Genomic DNA, 27,402 nt, shown 5'->3' with positions numbered 1-27,402 from the left:
TCATCTTGAAGTCCTGCCATTTGAAGCTTATAGACCAATCTGATCTTCTTACACCCCTTAATTAACATTTCGATCACGGGTGCACCCTCCGATAATGAAGGCTTTGGTCTCAATGCCTTTAATGACCATGCTACTTGACCATACAAAAACCATTGATTGACCGGGATATCAAACCTCTGTTGGAGGGCGTCAAACCCAAGTGGTTCAAGTCCTCCCCAGATATCCCCAAGAGTCTTGATGCCAAGATCCCTCCAAACCTGCAAGTTCCTATCAGCACCCACATAAGGGAGCAGGCTGGAATTACACAGATGGAGATATTGGGTTACCTTTGGAATTTTACATAGTCTTGACGTGGACCTCCAAACCCCCATGCCCCTTCCAAGATCTTCAGGCGGGGCCTCTAATAGTACCTACGATCGACTTCGCACAACAGCAGTCCAATGGCCTTTCTCCCTATTAATAACTCAAAGATAGATGGTGGGACCTGAGCGACTGGATTAGTGACACCACTATTTACCTCACACTGGAACAGAGTACCCATTTGGGACAGAAGACAGGACCAATGATATAATCTTAGGTTTGGTAGGGCCAGCCCTCCCCTTTCCCTAGGGAGTGACATAAGGTGTGTAGAGCGCCTGACATTGCCATACCGCCAGATGAATCTTATAAAAATAGAGTCCAGATTTTTAATCAATTTTTCCTCTAATAAGAGGGGTATGGCTCGGAACAAATATAAAATCTTTGGAATCATTGTCATTTTTAAAACATTTACCCGCCCAATCAAAGAAAGATGTAACACGTCTATTCTCTTTAGCTCTGCTTCGATAGATTTCATGAGAGGGGGATAATTCTCCGCTACTATTTTCTCCACTAGGGCATTGATCTTAATCCCTAAATAGATCGCCGAATGCACATATCTCATATCGTTTTTGACTATACTTCCAGTGCAGATTATTTGCGTTTTGGACTCGTTTAAGAGATAACCGGAACGCCTACCGAAATCCTCTGCTATTTCGACCAGGGCCGTAAGCGCCTGCTGAGGGTTGGTTGTGATGATTGCCAGGTCATCAGCATAGGCCAACATTTTACTGATATGACCATTACAAACCACCGGACTGATCCTGGAAGACCCTAGTATCTTCTGTATAAGTGGGTCGATATACAGAGCGAAAAGAATCGGGGAGCAGGGACACCCTTGTCGTGTGCCTCTCTTTATGACTATCTTCTCCGAGATCTCACCCATGACCACCACCCTCGCTACAGGATCTACATACATAGCTTTAAGAGCTCTGATGGCTTTCTCCCCAAATCCTCTCCCCGCCAGCACTCCCCATAAAAAATCCCAGACCACCCGGTCAAAGGCCTTTTCTGCGTCGAGCAGGATCATGGCCATCTCCCCTTCCCCGGCAACCTGGGCATCAAACAGCGCTATTGCTCTTCTAATATGATCCGTAGTACTGCGCTTCGGTATGAACCCATGTGCCAGGGGGAGACGAGACCAGCAATGATCCTGCCCATCCTATTCGCCCAGATCTTAGAATAAATCTTAGTATCCGCGTTAATTAGCGAAATTGGGCGGTAGGAGCCCAATTTCTCCCGGGGTTTACTCTTCTTATGGAAGACTACAATGTTAGTTTCCCGCCAAGAATCTGGGACCACTCCTGTACACAATATGCCGTTAAATAGATCCATTAATAATGGAATGATCTCTAATTCAATACATTTGTAGACCTCCAAAGGGATCCCATCCGGGCCTGCGGCCTTGCCCGAGGCAAGCTCTCGCAAAGCCTCCATTATCTCACTCCCACTAATATCCCTCTCCAGTTCATCCTTCTCGAGGGCGTTAAGTCGAGGACCATTATCCACCACCTCCTCCCCCTGATAACCATGCCGGGTTTCCTCATCATACAGGCGTTGGTAGAAGTTCTTAAAAGCCTGTATTATCTCGTTAGCCTGCGTAAATTCCTCCCCATTTTCTTCGATCAAGGAAATGATATTCCTTGCTTTCCCCTGTCTTATTTGCAAAGCTAACACTCTACCTGCCTGTTCTCCCGTTTCATAGCGATTGGCCCTGGATATTGGATAGTCTCCCGTAGCCTTCTGGGTGATCAACTTCTGTAGTTCTGCTCTAATTTTCAGCATCTCTCTCTGACTCTCACTACTATCCCCTCCATTAATTATATCCTTCATATGCTGGTCTTCAGCATCCGACAAATTCCCCACTAACCTTTCTACCTCCCTCCTGTCCTCCTTTCTTATCCTGGCCCCAAAGCTTATAGATTCGCCCCTTAGAGCGGCTTTAAATGCCTCCCAAACGCCATTTCTGGAAGTACTATATCTATTAGCCGCAAAAAATTCAGCTACCTATTTCAAAATATGTTCCGTAAATCTTCTATCTGTCAATAATCGTCTTTAGAATGTCCATCTAGTCCTGACCCTATCGAATCCAGATATTTCCTAAGACAATATCAAAGGGTAATGAACCGACAATAATTTCGGGAATTTAATTATTGCTACTCTATTTATTTCAGTTGAGGATATAAAAAAATAATCCAGCTTTGTAAACGTCTGGTAGGGGTTAGAATAAAATGTATAGCCAGGCTTTGATGGTTCTTTTTCCCCCCCACACATCCTTTAACCCATGGGAATTAATAAGGGCTTTTACTGGTTTCCGACCCTGATACAGAGCAGTATCGCCCCACTCTGCAGATATATTTAGATCACCACACAATATTATAGGAGTTGGCCAGCAAGCGAGCTCTAGTTCTAGGGAGTCGAAGATCGCAGGATCATCTTCATTTGACCCATACACTACACAGAGTGTCAGGCCCCTTTCCAATTCCGCTAAAACCCATCTACCGTGACTGTCCAACTTTGTCCTCTTGACCCCTCCCAAGAATGTTTTTATTAAGATCGCGACTCCCCTATTTGTTGACGATTGAGTGGAGCAAGCCGCCAACTCAAAACCACTGAGGGCCATAAGGTTCCTTTTAGACCAGGGAAGGTGGGTCTCCTGAAGACATAAAATATCAATCCTATTATTTTTAACAAAATGAGCCAATCTTAGACGTTTCCGCCAATCGTTTAACCCACCTATATTAACAGAGCATACCCTAATGCTTGCCATCTTGACAGACTATTTGAACATCGTAATGCACCTGTGGTTTAGACTGCTTCGGCATCTCTAAGGCCATAAGCTGACTAAAAAAAAAAATAATAATAATACATACTGCAATTTTTTCCCCAGTTTTTCCCCCACTTAACCCCCGAACCCCTGCCACCCCTCCTACTACCCCTGCCACCCTCCTCGCCACTGCAAACCCCACCCGGCTCGCCGGCCCTCACCCAAACCCTCCTTAGTGAAGCGCTCAGATCTAATCTGTGCATATAATGGAGCTGCAGCAAACGCAATGAGGACAAGCGCCATAGTACCGAAATATATGATCCTCTTTTAAAGCCCCTTAGCCCATTTTAGATATTACTTGAATCAAAAAAACTGCTAAAACCCCCCCGCACCCATCTCCCAACTCATGTCTGACCATTCCCAAGAAGAGTCAGACTATTTGCCCAGAGAGTCCAAATACTCCTTCGCTTTGATTTCAGATGTGAAAAATAAAGTCCTCCCTTCATTGATGACTTTTAGCTGGCATCCTCTTCTCCTGAAATGACTTAATCATTTCCCTCAGTCGCCATCTTCGCTCTACCGTCGTATGACAAAAGTCTGGGCGAACTAAGAAAGAAAACCCATTGCCGCTCCTCCTAGCATCTGGTCTGGCCTTTACAGCGATGGACTGTCACAGTATGAAGTTGCCCAAGAATATCAATACTGCTCTGGGTTTATCCCCTTCTTTAGCATTGCTATGGATCATAAAGGGGATACGGTGGACTCGTTGTACTTCGACGGACCAATTCCAGCTAGAGAGTTCTGGAAATGCTTGCTCAAAAAGCTTGATGACAAATGCCCTTATGTTGGAACCTTCGACCCCCTCCGGGATCCCCAAAACCCTCAGGTTATTCCGGCGGAGCCTGTTCTCCATCTCCTCCATTTTCCACTGTAGGTCCACAACCTGGGAGCATTGGGCACTGACTTTACTACTGGCTACAGCAACCTCTGCCTCTGTGGATACCACCCTCTCTTCCAGATTAGATACTCTGTCCTCCGTATTCGTGCAAGCTTTAGAGAGCTTCCTTACCACTCCCTGCAACTTCCTCATAGCGGCCTGCGCCTTACGATTATCCTGTCGGGTCTCTTCTCTGTCAGCCAATATCTCCTGGTGTATAGTCTCCAAAAGTGAGCGATGAGTAACATCCGCGGGGCCTCCCTGCAGGGCTAAGTCGGGAGAGTGATCCCCACTTAATTCTCTGTGAGAGTGGCCTAATTTTAAAGACTGACTCTTTGCTCCAGGGGGCTGCACTGTGGTTGCAGGGAGGTCATGCTCAGGGTCAGATCCAGAGCCCAAATAGGAGCTGCGTTCATCCTCCTCAGACCACTCCGCACCATCAGACGGAAAAGAAATATTCACTCGGCACTTTTTCCCTCTCGATGATAATTCCTCCTGGTAACAGATCAACATTCTGAGGGTTAACATTTAATAATGTTCCTGGTTTTAGCTGGACTCTAGTACCACCACCCCCGCTGGCATCCTTCCTTACGTAGCTTCTCCCAAAACTTTGATAAACAGAATATTGAACATATTTATCAACTTTGAAAATACTCTGGTTACACCATTAACTGGTAAAAGTACATTATATATGTATAGCGTGGAGCGCTCCCTTCACTACCCAAAGAGTGTGAGGCAGAGGTGTAGATGGATGGCTTCCGTTACTTCGGCGTCTTCATCACCACTGACCCAATCGCTTTTACCATTGTAATCTCCTGTCCCCATTGCAGCAGTTGAAAGGTGGGGTGCGCCACTCGAGGACTCTGCCACTCTCCTTACTAGAGTGAGCAGCCCTCATCAAGATCATGGCTCTCCCCGATTTCTATAAATATTGCATTATACACCATTTTTAGGCCCCTCCAAGTACTTTAAGGGAACAGAGGACATTACTCTGTGTGGGAAAGCATATCAGAAACTCGTGTGAGGGTGGTTCGACGGAGGTGTAGCATTGCCGGACATACAGAAATATTACTGGCCGCACAGCTAATGGTAATTAACCATTGTCTCCACCGACCCCTACAAAAACCAGAGTATAGAATGGACAGATACGTCCTGGGGACAGGAGGTTTCACCTAGGCACTTTACACTCCTTCTAGACATCTCCAGCTCACAGGCCAAACAAAAAACACTGGCCAGCTTTGGCACACAGTTCATAAAAAACATAGGATGGAACAACAAGATAACACAGGCCACCACACTGTGGGATGCCAAAAGCCTAAGCACCTTAAGGGGAATCCCCAGCTTCAACAAATGGGACCTTATAGGTATTTTCAGTGTGGGCAACCTCCGGTCACTTGGGGAAGTCATACCCTTCACAGCACAACAGTGAGAGTACAAATTATCAGTCGCAGAGACGTTCCGTTGCCTCCAAATCAGACATGCACTCCAAGATGCCATCACCAAGGGAACAGGATTCCCTGAGTTTACCCACTGGAAGACAAGATCCTGACAGACTATATGAACCAGAAGGTCTTGGACGACGAGGATTGGCAGGAAGCATTGGCCTCCCCAAGGGAAGTGGCCATATTGACTAGATTTAAATTATGCAACTTAAAATACTACAAAGAACTTACTTTTCCTGTCAAACCCTGGCTACAATGGGTAGAGGGTCGGACCCTAGTTGTAGAAGACGGTGCGGCCAAGAAGGCACATAATAAAACATACTATGGGACTGTCCATTTAAAAAAACAGTATTGGGAAGCAATCATCCGCATTTTTAGTGAAGTATTGGGACTGGTAATCGCTAAGCACAATATCGCAAAACTGTGGGAAACACCCAACATGCCAACGCCACAAGATTAGATGAAAGACCTCAATTGGTGTAAAGTAGCGGAGAAGATGGTGTATGAGGGTAGGTGTTGTCCCAGAAATTGGGAACAGGTCTGAGGAAAATGGAATGTTTATCCGGGGAGCCCCTGCATGGACCCAGTGATGGTACCACACAGTTGGACGCATATGGACCCAGTGATGGTACCACACAGTTGGACGCATAGATAGGGAATGGTTACCCTGGGTGTATAGTCAAGAGCAATCTATCAATTGTAAATGGCGGCAATGTGGTGTTTAAGATTATAACCAATTCTTTCCGATAGTGTACACAGAAGTACATGACTTGTCATGTGCCCTGTCATATTATAAAAAAAAAGCCAATGAGTATGGAGTTGCCGAGTTGCTCTTCCCCATATGCATGGAGAGGTCATTGGACAGCCTGATTGTTCAAGAAAACAGTCTAGCAGGAACCTAGTAGGCTGACCCAAGGACAAAGAATTGACCACAGTGGGAACAGAGCATATTTTACTGAAACTACTTATGACGAATTAATGGCTCTGTGGAAGCACCTAAGATGAGCTAGCTAATTATCTGTTTTTCGATAGTTTGGTTGGTGTAGTCTTTTCTCTATCTCCGGTAGAGAGCAGTGCTATTTTAGATGGAAATCTGTTTTCATTCCCTATTATTAATTTGCTTCATATCCTTGTTTCGGTTTTGATAGGATCAAAAGGGACTTTTTGTTGGGAGGTTGCTTTGATATATTCTCCATTTGGACCTCCTCATGCCACACTTTGTTGGATTTGTCTCTTATCAATTGTAAGTGGCTTGATTAACTTTGGAATTTTTTAAAAGCATTAGAGTAGTCACAATCTAGTTTGTACATGTATGCATTTTTATTTCAGGCAGCTGTGTTGCAGCTTATTTGTGAGGCCCTCAGTAATTCGTTTCCTGATAGGTGATGGGTCTTGGTAAATATAATTGCTTTATGAGGTGATTTGGCTGCCTTTTCATGTAGTTTCTCTTTTCATTCTTAAAATAGTGGTCTATGTTATAGTTTAGGTTAAACATGGTATACACAACTTTGGTGACTATATGCTTGAGCTATTATCTCTAATTTAACTTTTTGAATTTCAGCTCCATAAAATAAACTCACACTGGGTGATTGTTTAACTTTTTTTCGAGGGATTTTTGTGTCATGATTCCATTTATGGGGTATAATCAAAAAATCTTTTACCTTCTGTACCCCCGTATTTAAGAATTTGTCTTTACTTACAGATTGAAAATTGATGGTTGCTCTCTACGTTTGATTTTGTCCTGATGATAACCTGATAAGCAAAAAGGTTGAAACACCGTTGGCACCTTTCTTTGGCAAAATCAAGAGAAAGCATATGTTGTGTTTTGTGTTTGTCGTTTGACAAACCTATTTTCATTATCCTTCTCTTCTCCGTTGTTCTTTTGTTTACACCTACGTTTGTATTTTCTTAATTGTATATGTTTGTGTAACCTTTTGAGCACCAGTTTATTCTTGTTTATTATTTTTTGCGTATTTTGTCTTCATTTATTAACAAACCCCTCTTCTGATAAATGATTGTGGGTACTGTGTTATTTTTTCTTTTGAAAAAATTGTCATGCCATTTATTGGGTTGTAATGGGTTATAATTGTTTTTCCTTGTTTTAATTATGCCCTGAACCATTGGTTCTTTCATACTGTTTATTGACCCCAGGTTTGGTACACACGGCTGCCCCTGTTTGTTGCCATCAACCTCTTCCAGAGCATCGCCTGCAGGAGTGACTGCAGTTGTGATGGATGTGTTAGCATAAGGGATCTTGGTTTTTTCCCTGTGTATGTGATGAACAAGTTGTGCTCATGTGGCTGTCACTTTGTCAGTTTTCTCTTGCATCTGCAGATGGGTATTGGAGAGTAGGGTCTGGTCGTCTGCAAAGTCCAGGTCATTGAGTGGAACCCCAGGTGTCCACTGGATCCCATTTCTTTTCCTTGCTGTGGATGTCTTTATGATTCAGGCTATGTCCAACAGGGAGAGAAAATGTGAGAGCAAACAACCCTGGCCGACTTCAGGCCTCAATTCGCTGGCTTCTGCAGGTTGTTGGCTTCTGCAGGTTGTCCTCCATGGACTATCTTGCAGGTCATTCCCTCGTATGTGTTCCAGATGGTTCTTACGAGTGTACTTGGCACACCATAGTGGCGGAGGAGTTTCCAAAGGGTCTCTCGTCCCAGGCTATTTCGATGCCTTCTGATAGTCAATGAAGTAGACATGGGTGGGGTGAGTTCCATTCCAGGGACTGCTCAATGATGATGTGCAGTGTTGCAATCTGGTCTGTAAAGATCTATCTTTGTGGACACCAGCTTGCTAGTCTCGTAACTGAGTGCTCACTTGTTATTTCATTCTGTTCAGGACAACTCTGTTGAGCACTTTGCCTGGGATAGATACAAGAGTTATCACTCTGCAGTTTGCACAATACTCAGGAGGTCACCTGTCTTGGGTATCTTGATCAGATATCCCTCCTTTAAGTCTGGTGGCACCTTTTTCTCTTCCCAGATCCTTCCAAACATAGGGTAGAGCTGGGTGTCTTCAAACTAGGGGGCGGGCCCACACTAGGGGGCCTCAAATGATCCCAGGGGCACCAGGCTCCGGTCAAAAGAAACATTATGCTGATAACAGGGCTTTTCTTTAAGCTGACAACAAAATGAGCAGCAGTAAACTGCTCTGTAATGGGCCATTACCAACATCTTTTGTCATATATATCCTAGCTGGGAGTAGGTTTAAAAGGGGAAGGGACTCCAAATACTCAAAACCTCCACCCCCACCTCCAATATTCACACTGTGGATTATTTCACACATTAGTAAGGCCTGCCTGATCATATAACAGTATGTACGGCATCATGTATTTGATGGTATTTTTCAAACTGTAACAGAACTTAACTGCATTGTTTAAAAGGCTAGGCATATTTAAACATTGCCAATTTAATAGAATAATTGTGAAACATTTGGCGGGAGGGGGCAATAAAAAATAAATTTCATGGGGGTGCGGCATTAAAAGGTTTGAAGACCACTGGGGTAGAGTCTGTCTACTGATGTTTCAATGTCTGCCTTCAGTGCCTCTGCAGAAATGTTGTACGGTCCTGCTGTTTTCCATTTCTCAGATGTTTTCGTCCTTGGTTGGTCTGCAGTAGTCAACTGGCAAGTCCTCGCCAGCTGGCTGTATGCCTGAAGGCATGGGCTGTTTCAGCAGTTCTTCAAAGTGCGCCACTCATCTTCATTTTTGGCCTTTGTTACCCATGATTGTCTTCCCAGCTTTGTCTTTAACAGGTCTTTCTGGCTTGCTATATCTGTCAGAGAGTTTCCTTGTTATGTCGTAAAGTTCTTTTAAGTTTCCATGGCTTGCTGATTCCTGGACATCAATGGCAAGACCATTGATGAATCTTCGTTTGTCTGCTCTTAAGGTTTTCTTTGCTTCTTAAGGGACGTTATAACTGGAAACATTTATAAGAGTTTTAACGTCTTGCATTCAGATTATCGATATTCTCTCTAGAGAGCAGGTCAGACAATTGAATAACTACAAAACGGTTCCTGAGGCCAAGCAAAAAAAGATATCAGAAGCCAAACTGTCAGCATTGAAGAGCATGGAATTTCAATCAAGATCAAGAGAGAAAAGAGAATGCAATTAGGCAGAGAAAAATACAGGTTAATGCAAGTAGAACTGATGGTCTTCTAACACCCAAAACAGAAATATGAGTACTGTGGAGTAAAGCTACTATTTTCATAGAAACAAATTGTAAGCAATACACTAATTCGGACAGGCAAGCAAAAAGCAGTCATGATACTAAATTTGCCAATTTGCAATGGAATAATCACTTACTTGTTCACAACTTTCCACCAAAAATCTAAGATTTTCTTCCTTCCAACTCCAGGTAACAGTGCTTTAGGAACCCCTTCTAAATACGAATAGAGTCCTGTAGAGTCATTCTGGGGGAAAAAGTAGGCAGTCATTATATGACATTTAGGAGGAATGGTTTACATGATGTTGCACATGATGAACTTTTCTGGGTTTGTACAAACTGCACTTACATTCCAACAAGGTCCTTCCAAGGTAAAACCAGCATTGGCATAGCCAATAGGTCTCGCATTTGGGAACTTCAACAGAAATACTTTATCTGCAGTCCAGGACACCTGTATTTTTACTGCGTGTAAATGTTTTGTCCAAAATCACACCCTATTGAGCAACATTTGAGAATGGAACCTAGTTTCCGAGCTACTACAGTTAGAAATTTGGCCCTTGAAAGCACAATCACTTCCCATTAACACAAGTTGTGGGATGCCTGTTAGACAGGCTAAAAAAAGAAGTATGTTGTCTGAAGCTGTTGCCTTATAAAAGCCCCGGCAGTTGCAAGGTTACAAATTAAGCATTAATAGTGCGACTGGAGCCAGATGTGTTTTGTCCTAAAGCACATTCCCTTCATATTTACACGGGTTGTGTGCTGCCGTTTAGGCAGGCTAAAAAAAGAAGTATGTTGTCTGAAGCTGCTGCCTAATAAAAGCCCCGGCAGTTACAAGGTTACAAATTAAGCCTTGGGAGTGCAACTGGAGCTGGAAGTTTTGTCCCTTACAGTAACATTCTCTTCATATTTACACTGGTTCTGCGCTGTGTTTTAATAGTGAAACCAATGTTGAATGTAGGTTGCTCTGTTTTATATTATGGAGTGGTGTTTTAAACATAGGGAAAGTGCAGTGCTAAATATGAGCTGGTGGTTTCTGGTGCTCAACAGCAGCACATAATAATCAACAGAAATACTTTATCTGCAGTCCAGGACACCTGTATTTTTACTGTGTATGGAAATTAAATGCTTTGCCCAAAATCACACCCTACTGAGCAGAATTTGAGAATGGAGCTCGTACAGTTAGAAGTTTTGTCCTTGAAAGCACACGCACTTCCCATTAACACAAGTTGTGGGCTACCTGTTAGGCAAGGTAAAAAAAGAAGTATGTTGTCTGAAGCTGCTGCCCAGTAAAAGCCCCGGCAGTTGTAAGGTTACAAATTAAGCATTGGGAGTGCGACTGGAACTAGAAGTTTTGTCCTTTATAGCACATTCCCTTCATATTTACACGAGTTGTGCTCTGCCTGTTAGGCAGGCTTAACAAGCGTGGTCGCAAAAGTGAAAACGACCGCGCTGGGTTAATGAGTAACATGATCCAGGAATGCAGCTGGCACCCGGCGCGATGCTGCTCGCTCCCGAGACCCAAAGGTCATGGGAGTGAAAGTTTAGAGACCGGTGAACAAACCATGCAGGAGCAAAAGAAAACAAGCAGAAGGGGGAAGTGCACAGAAAAGGCACCCTCGGAACGCGTCCGATGAGACGCAAAAGCTGTGTTTGTTAGCTCGAAAGCCAATGCATGAGTGGGAAGTACACGGAACATGCGCCCTCGGACGCATTTGATGAGTCCAGGAAGTCCTGTAGTACCTGCAACGCCAGCTGTGAAACTGAAAATAAAAAGTACAGAGTAAGGTCATGTGTACCGAAGCAGTCCTCGTGGGAAGTTACAACAGTAGAAAAGCAGGGACTACTAAAGAAATTACCCAAAGAAAAAGAAGCAAGTCCAAAAGACAGTCAAAGAAGCCAATTAAAAACAAGAGTGGAAGATTGGCGGAGCTTAAAAGCCCATGTTCTGAATACAGCATGTCTCGGAGAGACAGCGCAAGCACTGCCCAGGCGAGACCTAAAAAACTGCTTCATATTGTATTCATAAGAGAGATCACAATATTAAAACCCCTTCTACCTGTATTTTTCACAGGTTACACCATGTAAATACATTTTCTATTGTATTTAGTACTTGGTCTACATCAAAAATATCTCTATTAGATATGAGAAATGTCACTACTTCATAGGTGTGATAACACAACTGCTGCCCAATCAAATGCCTGAAAGGAAGAACAACAACATATATACGAAAAAGTGCCTCTCTCTCAATACTGCTTCTTAAATTCCTTTTTGGTGACTGTACTAGCTCTGTAAAACAGATAAAGTGCTCTCTGGTCATGCCTAAAAATACTTTAATTCGCAAACTAAATAGTAAAGATAAATTTACAAATATCCAAAATAAAAAAACAGACCCCCCAGGTCCTCTTGAACTAAAGATCTGTGATCGATGGTCTCCAAGAATTAAACAATGTAAAGTCCCTTCAAATGATGTTGATCACAGAATTCACAGTTATAAACCCTTCCTGTAGTATGTGTCAGAGAACTTCCAATATAATAGACCTTCCTTTTTGCATTTGTCTGAGGGTTCACAATATAAAATCTTTCATTTTGGAATGGTCACTGGATTTCCTCATGCAAAGCACATTCCTATTGTATTTGACATGGGGGCTGCTTCAATAATATCAATATCCCAAGCTCCCTTGAGTCCATTTAGATACTTTATATGGCGTATAATACAGCATACATATAGTGCATAATTGTTGTAGTCTCAAACTGACCGAGTGGACGGCAACAGCAATAGTTCCAAAAGCATGTTTAATAACAATTGGTGTTACCACCGCCCCCAGAGTTTGGCTCCAGCGTGCCGCTAACCGTTCGCTATTGTCCTGTCTATAATTATTAAGGTGTTTACACATTTCACTAATCAGAGATTTGATTTTACCCCCATGCAAACAGTCCCAGATATCAGAGTCAATTGTTAAAGTCAGAGCCAGATGTTTTACTAAATAATCCCTGATCTGCAAATACATAAAATAAAAATGACCAGGTAGTTTAAAATGGAGTTGTAAACTCTCAACTGTCGCTGGCCCATTTTTATCAGATAGGTCCTCAAGACACAGGATCCTGTATTTAACCCATTGTTTACCTACATTATCATGAAACACCTCAGGAAACATAGGATTACCCCATAGTGGAAGTTTATCATAGTATAGTGACAGATTATATCTAGCAGCCATTGCGCACCATATATGTATGCTATCTCGAATAGTCTTCAACCTGACTCTCTTAAAATAGTTTGGATCATTAGTCCGATATAAGAACATATGGCTATCATTTCCCAAGATCAAGCGATATAGTCTTTCTGATTAAGACTTAAGAGACTACAAAATCACCCAGAGAACGCCGCCCAAAAATAAATTTTAGAGTCAGGGAAATCAAGTCCTCCTTGATTGTAAGGGAGTTTAAGCAACTCTTATCGCCCGTCTGGCTTTTTTGTGTCCCCAAATGAAACTACTAAATATACCTTCAAGTTTCTTAAAAAATAAATTAGGAACCCTCAAGGAAATTGATTGAAATAAATATAAGAATTTGGGTAGTATTTTCATTTTAATTAAATTGCATCTCCCTAAGATTCCTATTGGGAGTTTATGCCAATTTTGTAGCTGTGTAGCAGTCTCCATTAATATTAATTCATAATTTAAAGCAAAATTGGATCAATCTTAGCTGAGATCGTGACCCCCAAATAAGTAGCTACCGGGCAAGTGCCCATAATTGAACATTCAGGTTTAAAATTAATAAGCACTTGCGTTTTATTTACATTCAATTTATATCCGGACAGAGCACCAAACTTAATCGCTTTCTCCTCAACAGATGTTAACGCCCTGGCAGGATTAGTTGTAAAAACCGCAATATCATCCGCTTATGCAATTATCTTTAGCTTGATTGTCTCTGATGATAGTGGATTTATTTGTAAATTGGATTGTAATGCACAGATGAATGGCTCAATGTAAAGAGCAAATAGCAGAGGGGAGAGAGGGCAGCCCTGCCTAGTACCACATAAAATTCTGAATGGTGGTGAATATAGTCCTAAGTATGATAGTTTTGCTTGGGGTTTATTATATAAAGCTTGGACCCAGTGCATAAACTGTCCTTTAAAGCCAAAAGCTGCCAATGTAGCCCATAGGAAGTCCCACCCCACCCTGTCAAAGGCTTTTTCGGCATCTAAAAGAATCATGTCGAGGTCTATTGACAGCTTCTCGGCCATATCAAAATCCCCTACTGCCATATGAACATGAGCAGTAGTATCTCTGCCTGTAAAAAATCCATGTTAGTAATCAGACACTAATCCAGATATTACTGGAGCCAAACGATTTGCCAAGATTTTTGCAAAAATCTTGGCATCCGCATTTATAAGTGAAATCAGCCGATATGAGCCACACTCAGTGGGTGTTTTTTTTTTTTTTTATTAAAAAACTATCTGTGTCATATTCCATGATTCTAGTATATTCCCACTTGAACCGATATGTTGTATAACCATCATAAATGGCATAAGCAAGACATTTTTAAACTTTATAGCATTCTATAGGTATAGAATGCTCCCCAGCAGCTTTCCCATAAGGGAGAGCAGATATTGCTTTACTTATTTCTTCTGTCGAGATATTACTATCTAATAGAGCTGCATTTTCCTCACTCACAGCTGGGAGATTACTATCCTGAAGATATTGTACCATGTCTCCCTTATCAGGTATAAAAGTATGTGAATACAGTTTCTGATAATACATGGAAAACTGTTCTAGTACGGCTTGGGGATGAGTATACAAAATTCCATTTGTTCCTTTTATGACATTAATCTTTGTTTTGGCCCTTTCGTCTGCTACTCAAAAAGCCAGGACCTTCCCGATTTTCTCACCATATTCATATTGCGATAGCCAATATTTGTTATACCTGACTGCTATTTTCCCCCTAAAAGACTTCTTCACTGCTATTTTTGCATCTATCAGAGAGAGAAGCAACTGATTTTGATCCCTAGTATCCCGGATGACTGCCTTAACTGTTGCTTTTCAAGATTATATACTGATTGAATAAGCATCTCGGTCTTTTTTCCGCTCCTTGTTCTGCTGCCATATAAATTGCTGAGTAATGCCTCTAACAAATGCTTTCATAGTATCCCAAACAGTAAGCAAGGATGCTGTCCCAATATTCTCACTAAAGAATACCTCAAGCTGTTTAGCAATATTAGCCAGATATTCACTATATGTAAGTAAATATCTAGGAAAAGAAAAGGATCCTACTGTTTTACATTCAGCTGTGGCCTGAAAAGATAGTATAATAGGGTTATGATCAGATGTAACCGGAGGGCACATTTCCATGTCTGAAACTAACATTACATTATCCGAAAACCATGCCATGTCAATTCTTGAGTAAAGCCTACGAGGAGCAGAGTAAAACGTATAACCAGGGACCTCTGGATACAGCTGCCTCCATGCATCTCTTATTGACTGCAGCCGCGCCCTTTCCGATTTCGCAGCGCGCGCCCTTTGCATTCTAGGAGTAGCCCCCTGTTTTGTTGAGTCGATACTATAGTCCATAACACAATTAAAATCCCCCATCACCAGCCACTCCCTCTCCCAATCTAGCATTTCCATATTTAGCTAATCAAAAACAGTAGGATTGTCTATATTAGAGCTATAAACTGAGCAAAACACATACTTCTTGCCTCTAATTTCTAACTGTGCAAGTGCCCATCGACCCCTCTGGTCTGTCAGTGTCTTGCCTATTGTACATGAAAACCTCTTATCCTTTAGTATAGCAGTACCCCATATAGAAATGTTTTGTGTAGTGCATACTATTATTCCCAGATGTTTAAAAAGATTCCAATCTTTATATGCAAGATGTGTCCACTAGATATGTGGGCGGTACATTTTCAGCTCCTCATACACTAATTGTCGCTTATTTGCACTATTCAATCCTGCGACATTCCATGCTAAACATTTAACCCAATCCATAGTAATAATCATTCTTATCGGCTAAATTGCTTCTAGACCAAATACCCTTCTTTATTCTTACGCATCTGCCTAAGTCAAGCTGTCTACTTAACGTCCTCTTGATGTCATTTTTTCGCACCTCGTGTTTACCACATAACAACCCCCCACCTCTCCTAGAACCTCTAGGGTTCTCTCCCACCACCCTGTTCCATGAAGGAGAAAGCCTCACCTTTTACCTGCTGCCGCTTGTTTGGGCAGCTCCTCGGAGACAGTGCCACTAGTGGCCCCCCGCACCCTATCCCATATAAATAAGTGGAAAAAAGGAAAAGAAAGAAAGAAAAACCATAGAGAAAAGAACCAACAGTAAAGGTACCATAGCAAAAAGAGAGATTAAGTCTAACTCCCAACCCCCTTGCAACTTTAAACATCTGAGAGCGATATGTAGTCTTTTTTTTTAAGTCTTATTTGCTGCCTCCGCTTGCCACTTGCAGATCGCTTGCTTAGTCTCTAGCTCGTCTGAAAAGAAATATGAATGTCCACCCTTCAAGACCTTTAGCCGTGCAGGCTCCTGTAAAAATACTTGTGCTCCTGCAGCCTTTAATGGATCTATTATATGGCGTTACTTCCAGCGTCTGTCCATTGTTATCTTGCAGAGATAATATCGAACAAAGAAAGTAATAGAGTTCGCTGTAACAGAAGCGCTAGGGCGAGCTTTCAGAGACATAGCCTGTCTAAGCAGGAAATTTCCCCCAAAAATCAAGAGTGGTCGAGGGTATCGAGCTCCTTGCTTATGCTGAACCAACGGAAGTCTATGAACTCTTTGTAACCGAGAGTCCCAGTCCCAATCTGCCAGATTATGAAAGGCCTTCTGGAACCGCTGAACCACGAATGCCCTTGGGTCTGAGCCCTGCTCCCCCTCCGGGACCCCAAATAGCCTTAAATTATGCCATCGCTGGCGATTCTTTAAGTCCTCTAGCTTAACTTGCATTGCTAGGATCTGAGCGTCGTGCTTCTGTACCAAGTTGACTGTTAAGGTGAAAGACTCTTCAGTATCAGTGACACTCTGCTGTAGCTCCAAACTATCCTTCGTAAGTGACCCTATTTTGGTTGTCATCTCTTGTAATGACTGTTGTATGCTATGATTATCCACTCTAGCCCGTGCATAATGTTCCTGAGCTTCGAGTCTTTGATCTTTTAATGCCTGAAGGATCAGGAGGAGGGATGGCTCCGTGGAGTCTTGAAGTTTCTCATTTGTCTGTGCCTCCACATTGATAGGAGCTGAAATTGATGTCAGGGGTTGTCTTGGAGCTAGAACAAGCTCTAACTCAGGATTGCCTCCCACTGCACCTCTACTTTCCAAACTACACTCTCCAAGGCTGTTATCCGTAGGGCAGCCATCTGTAGGGCCAGTACCTGATAATCGTGTTATCATAGTATTGATCCCCCCTTTAGCCTGAACCCATTTATGGAGAGGACTATCTTCAGAGATAACTTTGGCTCATTGAGCCACCATATTTTGTCGCAGATTATCGTATCCATAAAGTATTTTCTTCTCAGATCGCGTTATTTTGGCCTTTTCCTTTGACTTTTTGCCATAAGATACGTTAGGTGATTTAGGCACAGTTCCAGCCTTCTCTGTTGTACCCTTTGAAACTGCCGGCACATCGCTCTCTTTTTCCAGTGATTTGGAATTGTCTAATCTCTGGCCATCATCTTGTAATAAAGGTAGTTCCTCGCTACCCCCATCACCGTTTAATATCAGAGTAGCTGGCAGCACATTTCCATCGCCCTCTAAGCTTCCATCAAGTGAGATGCTAGCCATATCCTCCCTATCAACTTCTAGTAGAAGTCTTGCTGAGTCCACGAGCGCCGAATGTTCTTGCACAAGTTCTATAGGATTCTCGTTTTGTCTGCGATTTTCCCTCTCTCCTCCGTTATTAGCATTCTCCTGGAGATCACAAACAAATGAGCCTATTGCCAAATAATGAGTCTCAGCACTCTCTGAGTTTAAATCCCCCTCCTTCTCCAATCGACCTAGAGAATTCTTCCTCTCAAGCTTGTGGTCCTTTAAACTATTACTGGAGGCTTCACAAGCAACATTATAGAATAGCGAAATCGCCTCCAACAAAGCGTCTGCTATTTTGTTGCCATCTGTAAGCTCATTAGGCTCGCCGGTAGAAAAGAGGTTTGCTGCTTTCCCAGATCGCAACAATCGCAGGAGTAGCTTACCTACTTTAGAGGAGTTCTTAGAGGTAGTCGTTTTCTGTACCATGGAGCCCTCCTCCGTATTGTCCGTTTCAGCCTCCAAAGCTCCTGCGGTATTAGCGAGGACTTGAGCAGCCCATGTACTTCTCAGGGCCGTTTTCGGTGGCGCCATATCTATCTTCACAAAGGCTGAGGCAGGGATTAGGAACAGTCTTGACCAGCCGACTGCCGATCCACAGCCAGCTTTCCAACGTGCAAGCCGAGACATAAAAAGCAAGTGTACGGCATCAACCACCGCAAGCACCCGAATTCACGAGCTCTCTTAGATGTGTCCGAGTCTCTCTGATGGTAATTAATTTTTAATAATCTCACATTTGCCTTATCTTCTCCTCCTCTAAGCAGTTTCCTTAAGTCAGAATTCACCGGATAAGCGGGCGTTGGGGAGCCTCTCCGCAAGGCTGTGCTTCGTGGCAGCGTCAATCCGCTATCTTGCTCCTCCCAATTTGCATCTTTCAGACTAAGCAGCAGGAAGCGATGTCTAATCGAAACATAATATTTACAAAAGAACAACAAGTGCAAAGTGTATTAAGTAGATTGATCATCACAGGGGCCTAGAGGTAAAATCACATGATATAATTTTATATCATGTCGGAAAAGCCACCGTGAAGTACTAAATCTCAAAGATGTTAACAAATGCCTATAAAAGCTGATTGGAACCCAGAACAAATATGAATCACCCAGAAGGCTATTGGTGTGCAAAGTATAATTACTCACAGAGGCCTTGCTGACTTCATTGTGCATTCTTAAATCCAAAAAACAACTAAATACTTATTTAAAAACTACAAATGCACACCATGATAACCAGGTTCTACAGCTTATCTGGAGATCCATGTAAGTATGTCTCACAGTGTTAAACAATATAGAGTCTTTAAATTGGTACTTGGTGAGAGGAAGCACACTGCTGACAAATCAGTAATGCTAACAGTGTTAGTGTGCGCCCGTTGGGCTATTTTTATACGCACCTAATTAGTTCTCCGAGTCGGGTGAGACTCAGCCCATTTACTCCCAGGGAGCACCAGATGCCTGTAGCCCCTCAAGTGTCTAATGTTGATAATCATTGTGGGTATGGTCCTAATATCACCACCCATAATAGATATGGGGCACTTTCGGGCCTGGAGGCCTGTGATTGACGAGAGGTCCCTGAGATTCAGGGAAGTGCCAGCCCGGCTGTTCTGGGTTATCAAGATATTGTAGAACCAATAATGAAACATGGAAACTCACAAATTAATTTTGATAGCATTGAATCTGACACAGGGGAAATGGTAAAATTGCTAAGTTGGAACATTGCAGGCTTACGGACTAAAAAGAATGATAGTGGTTGGCTAAATATTCTTAAACAATATGACATTATAGCCCTCCAAGAGACTTGGGATAAGGACTGTGATTTCTGGATTGATGGTTTTACTTCCTATTTTGTTCCGGCCCAGAAATCTATAGCAGGAAGAGATAGGGGTGGTCTCATGTTTTTGATCTCAGTAAATATTATAGGAAGACTTAAGAAGGTTGTATGTACTTCCTATATTTGCCTTATTCTGGAAGTAAGTCTGGCAAATAACACCAAGCTTTTATTAATTAATTGTTATAATTCACAGCACGAAGAGTCCCCTAATGAGCATATTCACTGGCTGTCAAAATTTCTAGAATTCTATAAAGTCAATCAATCCACTTTTTGTTATTATATCCTGATGGGTGATTTTAATGTGCATTTATGTAATCTAAATTGCCATTATAGAGATAAGGATGGCCCACAATTCACAACCCCTCAACATTTTGAACATAGTTCCAAAGGGGAAGCCTTGGAGTCCCTTTTGAGTAATAATGATCTGTATGAAGTGGGGTTCCCGGACAAGAATTTCCGTGTCCCCACGTATGATGCTAGGGACTGTGAATCTATTATAGATTACATATTTTTATCTGCAGGGCTTTTAAGGTATGTGATTTTTTATAATGCTCTACGTTCCTGTTTTAGCGATCATAACCCGGTGGTAATGATATTAGCTAATGTTTTCCCCCTTATGGATAAATCAGCTCTGAGTCCTGCCTTAGTTACTGTGAAAGCTAAAGATCAGGGGAGGAGATTAAAATGGAGTAAGGTAATCCCTGAAGATTTTTTTAAGTCAATTACCTTAAAGGTTGGCCCACATTTAAGCATATGTGCTGATCCGCCATCTTATGGCAGGGATGTAATTACTGCTTTCGAAGCTATTTGTTCTCAAGTGGCTAATGAACTCACTACGAAAGGCAGTGTTAAAAAAAGCAACCCTGCCTGTGGTTGGTTTAATTATAATTGCTCTGCAGCTCATAATCGACTTCAAAAAGCCCTTAATGACAAACCTAGAAATAAAGGGCTAGTTATCCTCTTAAGGAAAGAGTATTCGCAAGCAATTCAGGCACGTAAAAGGGAAATTAAACAAGAAGCATGGGTAGCCCTAATGGATAAAGCAATTTTGAAAGATAGCTCTAAATTTTGGGAAATTATTAATTCCCCTTTGCTATCTGGCTCCCAGAACTCTGTGCTAGAATTGAATATCCCAGAGGAGGATTGGTTAGGTCACTTTGAAAAAATCTATGGGAGTAACCTTGAGCTGGAATCCTTTGTGGTACCAATTTTCAGTCCTCCCCTTCCTCTTATTAGCTTTACTACTGAAGAGGTGGAGAAAGCCATTGAGGGTACGGCCGGGCGCAAGGCGCCAGGCCCAGACGGGGTGCCTTCTGATATGTATAAGGCTGACTCTAAGTACTGGGCTAAAATATTGCTAAATGTTTTTAACTCTGCGGCCGTAACAGCTCCCCCGAAGTCGTGGTCCCAATCGATTATAATCCCTGTGTTTAAAAAGGGCCAAAGGGGAGACCCTAGATGCTATAGGCCCATATCCCTGTTGGACTCTTCGTTTAAAATCCTAGGAAAGGTTATTTTGGCTAGGATATCAAACTGGGCCACAGAGAAAGGAGTAATCTCCAACGCCCAGTATGGTTTTAGATCAGGGAGGGGAACAGAGGATCAATGTCTTAATTTACACCTAATTGTTGCAAAGTACACAAAAGCTTCAGGGGGCTCGATTTTTCTAGGTTTCATGGACCTGTCCACGGCTTTTGACCTGGTTAACAGGTCTAAGCTTTGGTCTATGCTCCTGGATTTGGGTCTGGATAGGCCCCTTGTGTACTTTCTGGCAGAACTACATAAAGATGTGAAAGCCTCAATAAGGATGACCCAGGAGGGGAAATGTACTGCTAGTTTTAAATCTGGTAGAGGGGTACGCCAGGGTTGTATTCTTGCCCCTATGTTATTCACATTGTACATAAATTCCCTTGAAGATAAATTGCTATCTGCATCTCTTGACATTCCATGGGTAGAAGGTACTCCTATACCCGTACTTCTTTATGCGGATGACACAGTTTTATTGGCCCGGACTCCGCTCGGGCTACAAAGATTATTGAATTCTTTTGGGGATTTTATGAAATCTTTGGACCTTGTGGTTAACAATGGTAAATCCCACATTATGGCTCTGGGTAAGGGAAAGAACCTCCCCAAAACATTTTATTGCAATGGAGAAGTTATCACTAGAGTGAAAGTGTTCACCTACCTAGGAGTCGTCTTTGACGAAAAAGGTACCTGGGCTCCTCAATTATCTATCAAGGTGAATGCGGTGCGTAGCTCCTCGGCTGCAATATTGGGGTTCGCGAAAAGGTTGGGAGGGAAACCCTGTGAGGCAATTCTAAATTTATACCAAGCTAAAACGGTTTCAATAGCTAGGTATGGGGCCGCAATTTGGGGGTACATTAAACCTGATCCCATTCAAACAGAAGAGAATAAATTTTTACGTGCTCTTCTTGGTCTCCCCCAATCCACTGCGACACATTCTGTCCATCTTGAATTGGGGACAGGATATATTTCTGACATTATAAAAATTGCTTTGGGAAAAAAGGGGGTGGTGATGGACAGAGTTTCTGAATGATGCAGAATACTCTTACCAAGTCAAGAGATCATGGTTTTAATCCATCACCGTTTTTTAGCTCACTGCACCTTCCCAGCTCAGAACCTGGCTACATGCAAATTAGTCTGTACCTGTCCCAGTGCATGATGGGAACAGGGCAAACCAAACTACCAAGCCAATTCTTATACTGGGAAGGAAACAAGCTTCCGGGGACCGGTTTCTGGCATCACAGCCTTCGTCGGCCCGGCTTGCCTGAATCCTGATGGTGCAATGAGCAAGGGACTCACGTCTGAGCATACCCTCCCACACTGAGTGTGGATAAAATCGATTTGGGAAAAAAGGGGGTGGTGATGGACAGAGTTTCTGAATGATGCAGAATACTCTTACCAAGTCAAGAGATGGTTTTAATCCATCACCGTTTTTTAGCTCACTGCACCATCCCAGCTCAGAACCTGGCTACATGCAAATTAGTCTGTACCTGTCCCAGTGCATGATGGGAACAGGTCAAACCAAACTACCAAGCCAATTCTTATACTGGGAAGGAAACAAGCTTCCGGGGACCGGTTTCTGGCATCACAGCCTTCGTCGGCCCGGCTTGCCTGAATCCTGATGGTGCAATGAGCAAGGGACTCACGTCTGAGCATACCCTCCCACACTGAGTGTGGATAAAATCGATTTGGGAAAAAAGGGGGTGGTGATGGACAGAGTTTCTGAATGATGCAGAATACTCTTACCAAGTCAAGAGATCATGGTTTTAATCCATCACCGTTTTTTAGCTCACTGCACCATCCCAGCTCAGAACCTGGCTACATGCAAATTAGTCTGTACCTGTCCCAGTGCATGATGGGAACAGGGCAAACCAAACTACCAAGCCAATTCTTATACTGGGAAGGAAACAAGCTTCCGGGGACCGGTTTCTGGCATCACAGCCTTCGTCGGCCCGGCTTGCCTGAATCCTGATGGTGCAATGAGCAAGGGACTCACGTCTGAGCATACCCTCCCACACTGAGTGTGGATAAAATCGATTTGGGAAAAAAGGGGGTGGTGATGGACAGAGTTTCTGAATGATGCAGAATACTCTTACCAAGTCAAGAGATCATGGTTTTAATCCATCACCGTTTTTTAGCTCACTGCACCATCCCAGCTCAGAACCTGGCTACATGCAAATTAGTCTGTACCTGTCCCAGTGCATGATGGGAACAGGGCAAACCAAACTACCAAGCCAATTCTTATACTGGGAAGGAAACAAGCTTCCGGGGACCGGTTTCTGGTATCACAGCCTTCGTCGGCCCAGCTTGCCTGAATCCTGATGGTGCAATGAGCAAGGGACTCACGTCTGAGCATACCCTCCCACACTGAGTGTGGATAAAATCGATTTGGGAAAAAAGGGGGTGGTGATGGACAGAGTTTCTGAATGATGCAGAATACTCTTACCAAGTCAAGAGATCATGGTTTTAATCCATCACCGTTTTTTAGCTCACTGCACCATCCCAGCTCAGAACCTGGCTACATGCAAATTAGTCTGTACCTGTCCCAGTGCATGATGGGAACAGGGCAAACCAAACTACCAAGCCAATTCTTATACTGGGAAGGAAACAAGCTTCCGGGGACCGGTTTCTGGCATCACAGCCTTCGTCGGCCCGGCTTGCCTTAATCCTGATGGTGCAATGAGCAAGGGACTCACGTCTGAGCATACCCTCCCACACTGAGTGTGGATAAAATCGATTTGGGAAAAAAGGGGGTGGTGATGGACAGAGTTTCTGAATGATGCAGAATACTCTTACCAAGTCAAGAGATCATGGTTTTAATCCATCACCGTTTTTTAGCTCACTGCACCATCCCAGCTCAGAACCTGGATACATGCAAATTAGTCTGTACCTGTCCCAGTGCATGATGGGAACAGGGCAAACCAAACTACCAAGCTAGGTATGGGGCCGCAATTTGGGGGTACATTAAACCTGATCCCATTCAAACAGAAGAGAATAAATTTTTACGTGCTCTTCTTGGTCTCCCCCAATCCACTGCGACACATTCGGTCCATCTTGAATTGGGGACAGGATATATTTCTGACATTATAAAAATTGCTCCAATTCTGTTATGGATCAGAACCTGGTTGAATTCGGATCTTACGTTGAACCATAGTATCCTGAAAGATTGTATTAAATTAGATAACATGAAGGAAATTCAGTGCCTGTCCTATATTAAACTGATATCTAAGAAAATTGGACGCCCGTAGCTTTTCACCAATCCCGAAGGCCTATGCAAAGCCGATTTAATGTGGGTTAAAACTTATTATATTAAGCACTGCGAGGTTGAGCGTGAATCCCAGGAGTTATGTAAACCTACAGTAAGGGCTCACCTCTTGCTTATTTTAACTATGGCCATGCACCCATATCTGTCAACTGTTACGAACTCTTATCACAGATGGCTATTGACTAAATTCCGTTTCAACCAGATCCATTTAGTATTAAGTGTCCCCCAGGGCTGGTCTAGGCCGGAAGACATGGCCCCTTGTAAATGTGATGATTTTTCTTTCCAAGATACAATGCACTTTATGTTTTTTTGTCCTTTGTACCTGGAAGCAAGGAAAAGGTTTATTTTCCCTATTCTGAGGGGGAAAGCCTTTGTACAAGTTAAACCTGCATTGTTGTTTCTACAATTAATGGAATCCCCTGCAACTATGTTTGGTGTTGCCAGCTTCCTCGTTGCAGCCATTAGGTCAAGAAGGAATAGACAGGCAGCATTGGAGGAAATTAATTAGCTTTTATAAATCTGATCCACCGTGATAAATTATCTTTTTTAATCATGAAACTGTTGGAATGTTTTTAAACTGTTAATCATGTACTGTATACTTTTATGATTTTAAATATTCGAATAAAGTGGTTCTTGATTGAAAAAAAAAAAAAAAAAAATTGATCATCACAGGGGCCTAGAGGTAAAATCACATGATATAATTTTATATCATGTCGGAAAAGCCACCGTGAAGTACTAAATCTCAAAGATGTTAACAGATGCCTATAAAAGCTGATTGGAACCCAGAACACATATGAATCACCCAGAAGGCTATTGGTGTGCAAAGTATAATTACTCACAGAGGCCTTGCTGACTTCATTGTGCATTCTTAAATCCAAAAAACAACTAAATACTTATTTAAAAACTACAAATGCACACCATGATAACCAGGTTCTACAGCTTATCTGGAGATCCATGTAAGTAGGTCTCACAGTGTTAAACAATATAGAGTCTTTAAATTGGTACTTGGTGAGAGGAAGCACACTGCTGACAAATCAGTAGAAGTGCCTCATTAAGTTGTGTTAATTGCAATTCGTAATATTTTCAGTAACTCGCAACTAAGAAATTGCTCACTGTCCATTTGTACAACCAATGTGGTTAATTCTGAGCATTCCTGGACACATTTCTGACTGACAGAAAGTAGCTCCTTTCAGATTTGGGGTGCTTGAAATGCTGCTTGTATTTCATCAGATCAAGTAACACTCAAACGTGTGCAGGGTGTTCCAAGTCTTGTCATCATGAAGGAGTTTTAGCAATACTTGTAAGTGAGAGGCTATAAGCAGCATTTTAAGCACTCACTAACCTACCTGCTACTGCTACGCTCTGGAAATGACTGACAAGAATCTAGAAATGCATGTTTCCAGATATTCAAACACTGGCTGCGCCAGCACTGGTCTGGCCCGCTCTTCTACCTGCAGGTGAAACTGACTGAATAGAATATGTACTGAATAATGTATCTCAGAGAACTGCTGCTGTTATACCAGCAATGTGCTCCCTCCTCTCTTTGCCACGGTGGTCAAAATACAATGCAACACTCCTCCCTATGTATTTGCCAGTAGTGCGCAATTTAAAGTTCAAAATGTGAAACCTCTTCCCTATTGCATTTGCCAGAGTTCACACTGTAAAACCTGCCTAAGCATCTCTCAGAGAAATCATAATGTTAAATCCCTTCCTTAGTGGGCACACGGCTAGACCATGCACACATGCCAACAGACACGATTCTAGCGAGACTCACAATTTTTGGGGGCAACAATTGCCTTATTCCCCCCCCCCCCCCTTCAAATTTGCCTTTGCTTCAATATTAGTCCCATAGCTGCCAAGTTTCCAAGGTCCATGAGTGATGAGCTGCGTTGAGTTGGACGAGAGTACCTTACTCGACCAGCCCGAAGTGAAGGAAGGGCTGTCGAGGAAAGGGTAGGGAGGAATTAGGAGGGGAGACAGAGAAAGGCATTTAGATGGGTGCAGATGGCTGCCTATGAGCAACAGATTACATATTAATAGAATAGTGTGCCCTAAAGAAGTCTGTGTCGTTATTGAGGACTCTACACGCTGCTTCCCAGTTTGAAAATATTGGCATGTATACACAATACACATGCCCCGCTGAATGTTTTTGTTATGGTGCCTGTTAACTATATTTCTCTAAATATTGGCGGAGCGAAATGCCCACTTTCAAAACAGTTAAAAAAAATTCAAATAAAAAACATATCGAACTGCTTCTAATTCGACCTAAAAATCAACATAACAGGGGGCGTATCTGAAAGCTCCAATAAAAAAAAAAAAGAACGCAAGAGGATAGGTCTACAACCCACGCACCGTAAAGCATTTGAACGGAAAGGAAGTTTGATGTAAGTAAATGAAGCGGCCATCTTGAAGCTGTTTTCTTGATTAAAAGTTACACTGAACGGAGCACGTACTAGTGCCACGGTGCAAAACGCAAATACTGATTTTGGCAGGTAATAAAATATAATAAGGTCGAAATAGAAAATAAAGTAAAATATGGACGCCTCCTCTGATGAGCCTGATTAATAGGCAGCATTCTTATGAGCCTGATTAATAGGCAGCATTCTTATATCATATTTTTTTCGACTCAAACTATTAATACAGATTACCCCGGACGTCGATACTGTAGTGACAGTTACGTGCTCTTTACAGTCTTAAAGTTGTGTGTTACGTTCTATATTGACAGGCTCACTTTATCGCATTTAAGAGGCGGGGCTTAGGTTCTCTTGTCCAACTTCTGTTTCTCGGTTTTAGGGAATGATCCCCCCTGAAGCTGTTCAAGTTTCTCACCTTAATCTGGCTCTCGAGCACGGTTCCGTGTCCCGCCACCAGCAAGATGCAGATCATTGCGCGACCGCCGTGTTCGCTGAAACGTGCTGGGGTTGTGGGTCTAAAAAGCAGAGTCCGAGAGGGAGAATGGAAGGAGGGAATGGGGGATTAGTCTTGTTTGTAACTAAAATTTCTCGCTTCAGTCTTCCGAGCTCGGTGTGGGGCGTGGCGTAAAAAAAACGGGCGTGGTCAATGTTACACGACACCTTTAGGAACGTTGAATACATCAAGTTAAGTAACGTTCAACAAGCAGTGTTTTTATTGAAATGGCTAGCATTTTTGTTAAATCGCAGTAACTATGAATATCAGCAGAGGTATACAAGAAGCATGGTTTGAACCGCGTTCGAGGTGGCCAGGACCAGAGGGGCAGGACGTGCACATTCTGTTTTTTCATTTAAGAAAAACAGTTCCCCCAACCTTTATGTGGAAAGATAATCGTCCCGGGACCG

The 27,402-nt window shown here is 42.7% G+C and overlaps 1 protein-coding gene across 1 annotated transcript in view; it reads right to left on the bottom strand.

Annotated features, from left to right (window-relative positions):
- Positions 1 to 27,116, bottom strand: part of LOC146856835 (uncharacterized) — a 499,318-nt gene extending 472,202 nt beyond the window's left edge. Inside the window, exons 1-2 of the mRNA XM_085647270.1 lie at positions 26,915 to 27,116; positions 9,810 to 9,916 (exon numbers count right to left, since the gene is read on the bottom strand). Of these exons, the coding sequence (XP_085503396.1) occupies positions 9,810 to 9,916; positions 26,915 to 26,971 (164 nt within the window). The 5' untranslated portion in view covers positions 26,972 to 27,116. The remainder of the gene's footprint in view (positions 1 to 9,809; positions 9,917 to 26,914) is intronic.
- Between the last annotated feature and the right edge of the window lie 286 nt (positions 27,117 to 27,402).

This window comes from Triturus cristatus, chromosome 3_2 (assembly GCF_964204655.1).
Source record: "Triturus cristatus chromosome 3_2, aTriCri1.1, whole genome shotgun sequence".
Classification (NCBI taxonomy): domain Eukaryota; kingdom Metazoa; phylum Chordata; class Amphibia; order Caudata; family Salamandridae; genus Triturus; species Triturus cristatus.
This window is presented reverse-complemented; position numbering and strand designations above follow the sequence as displayed.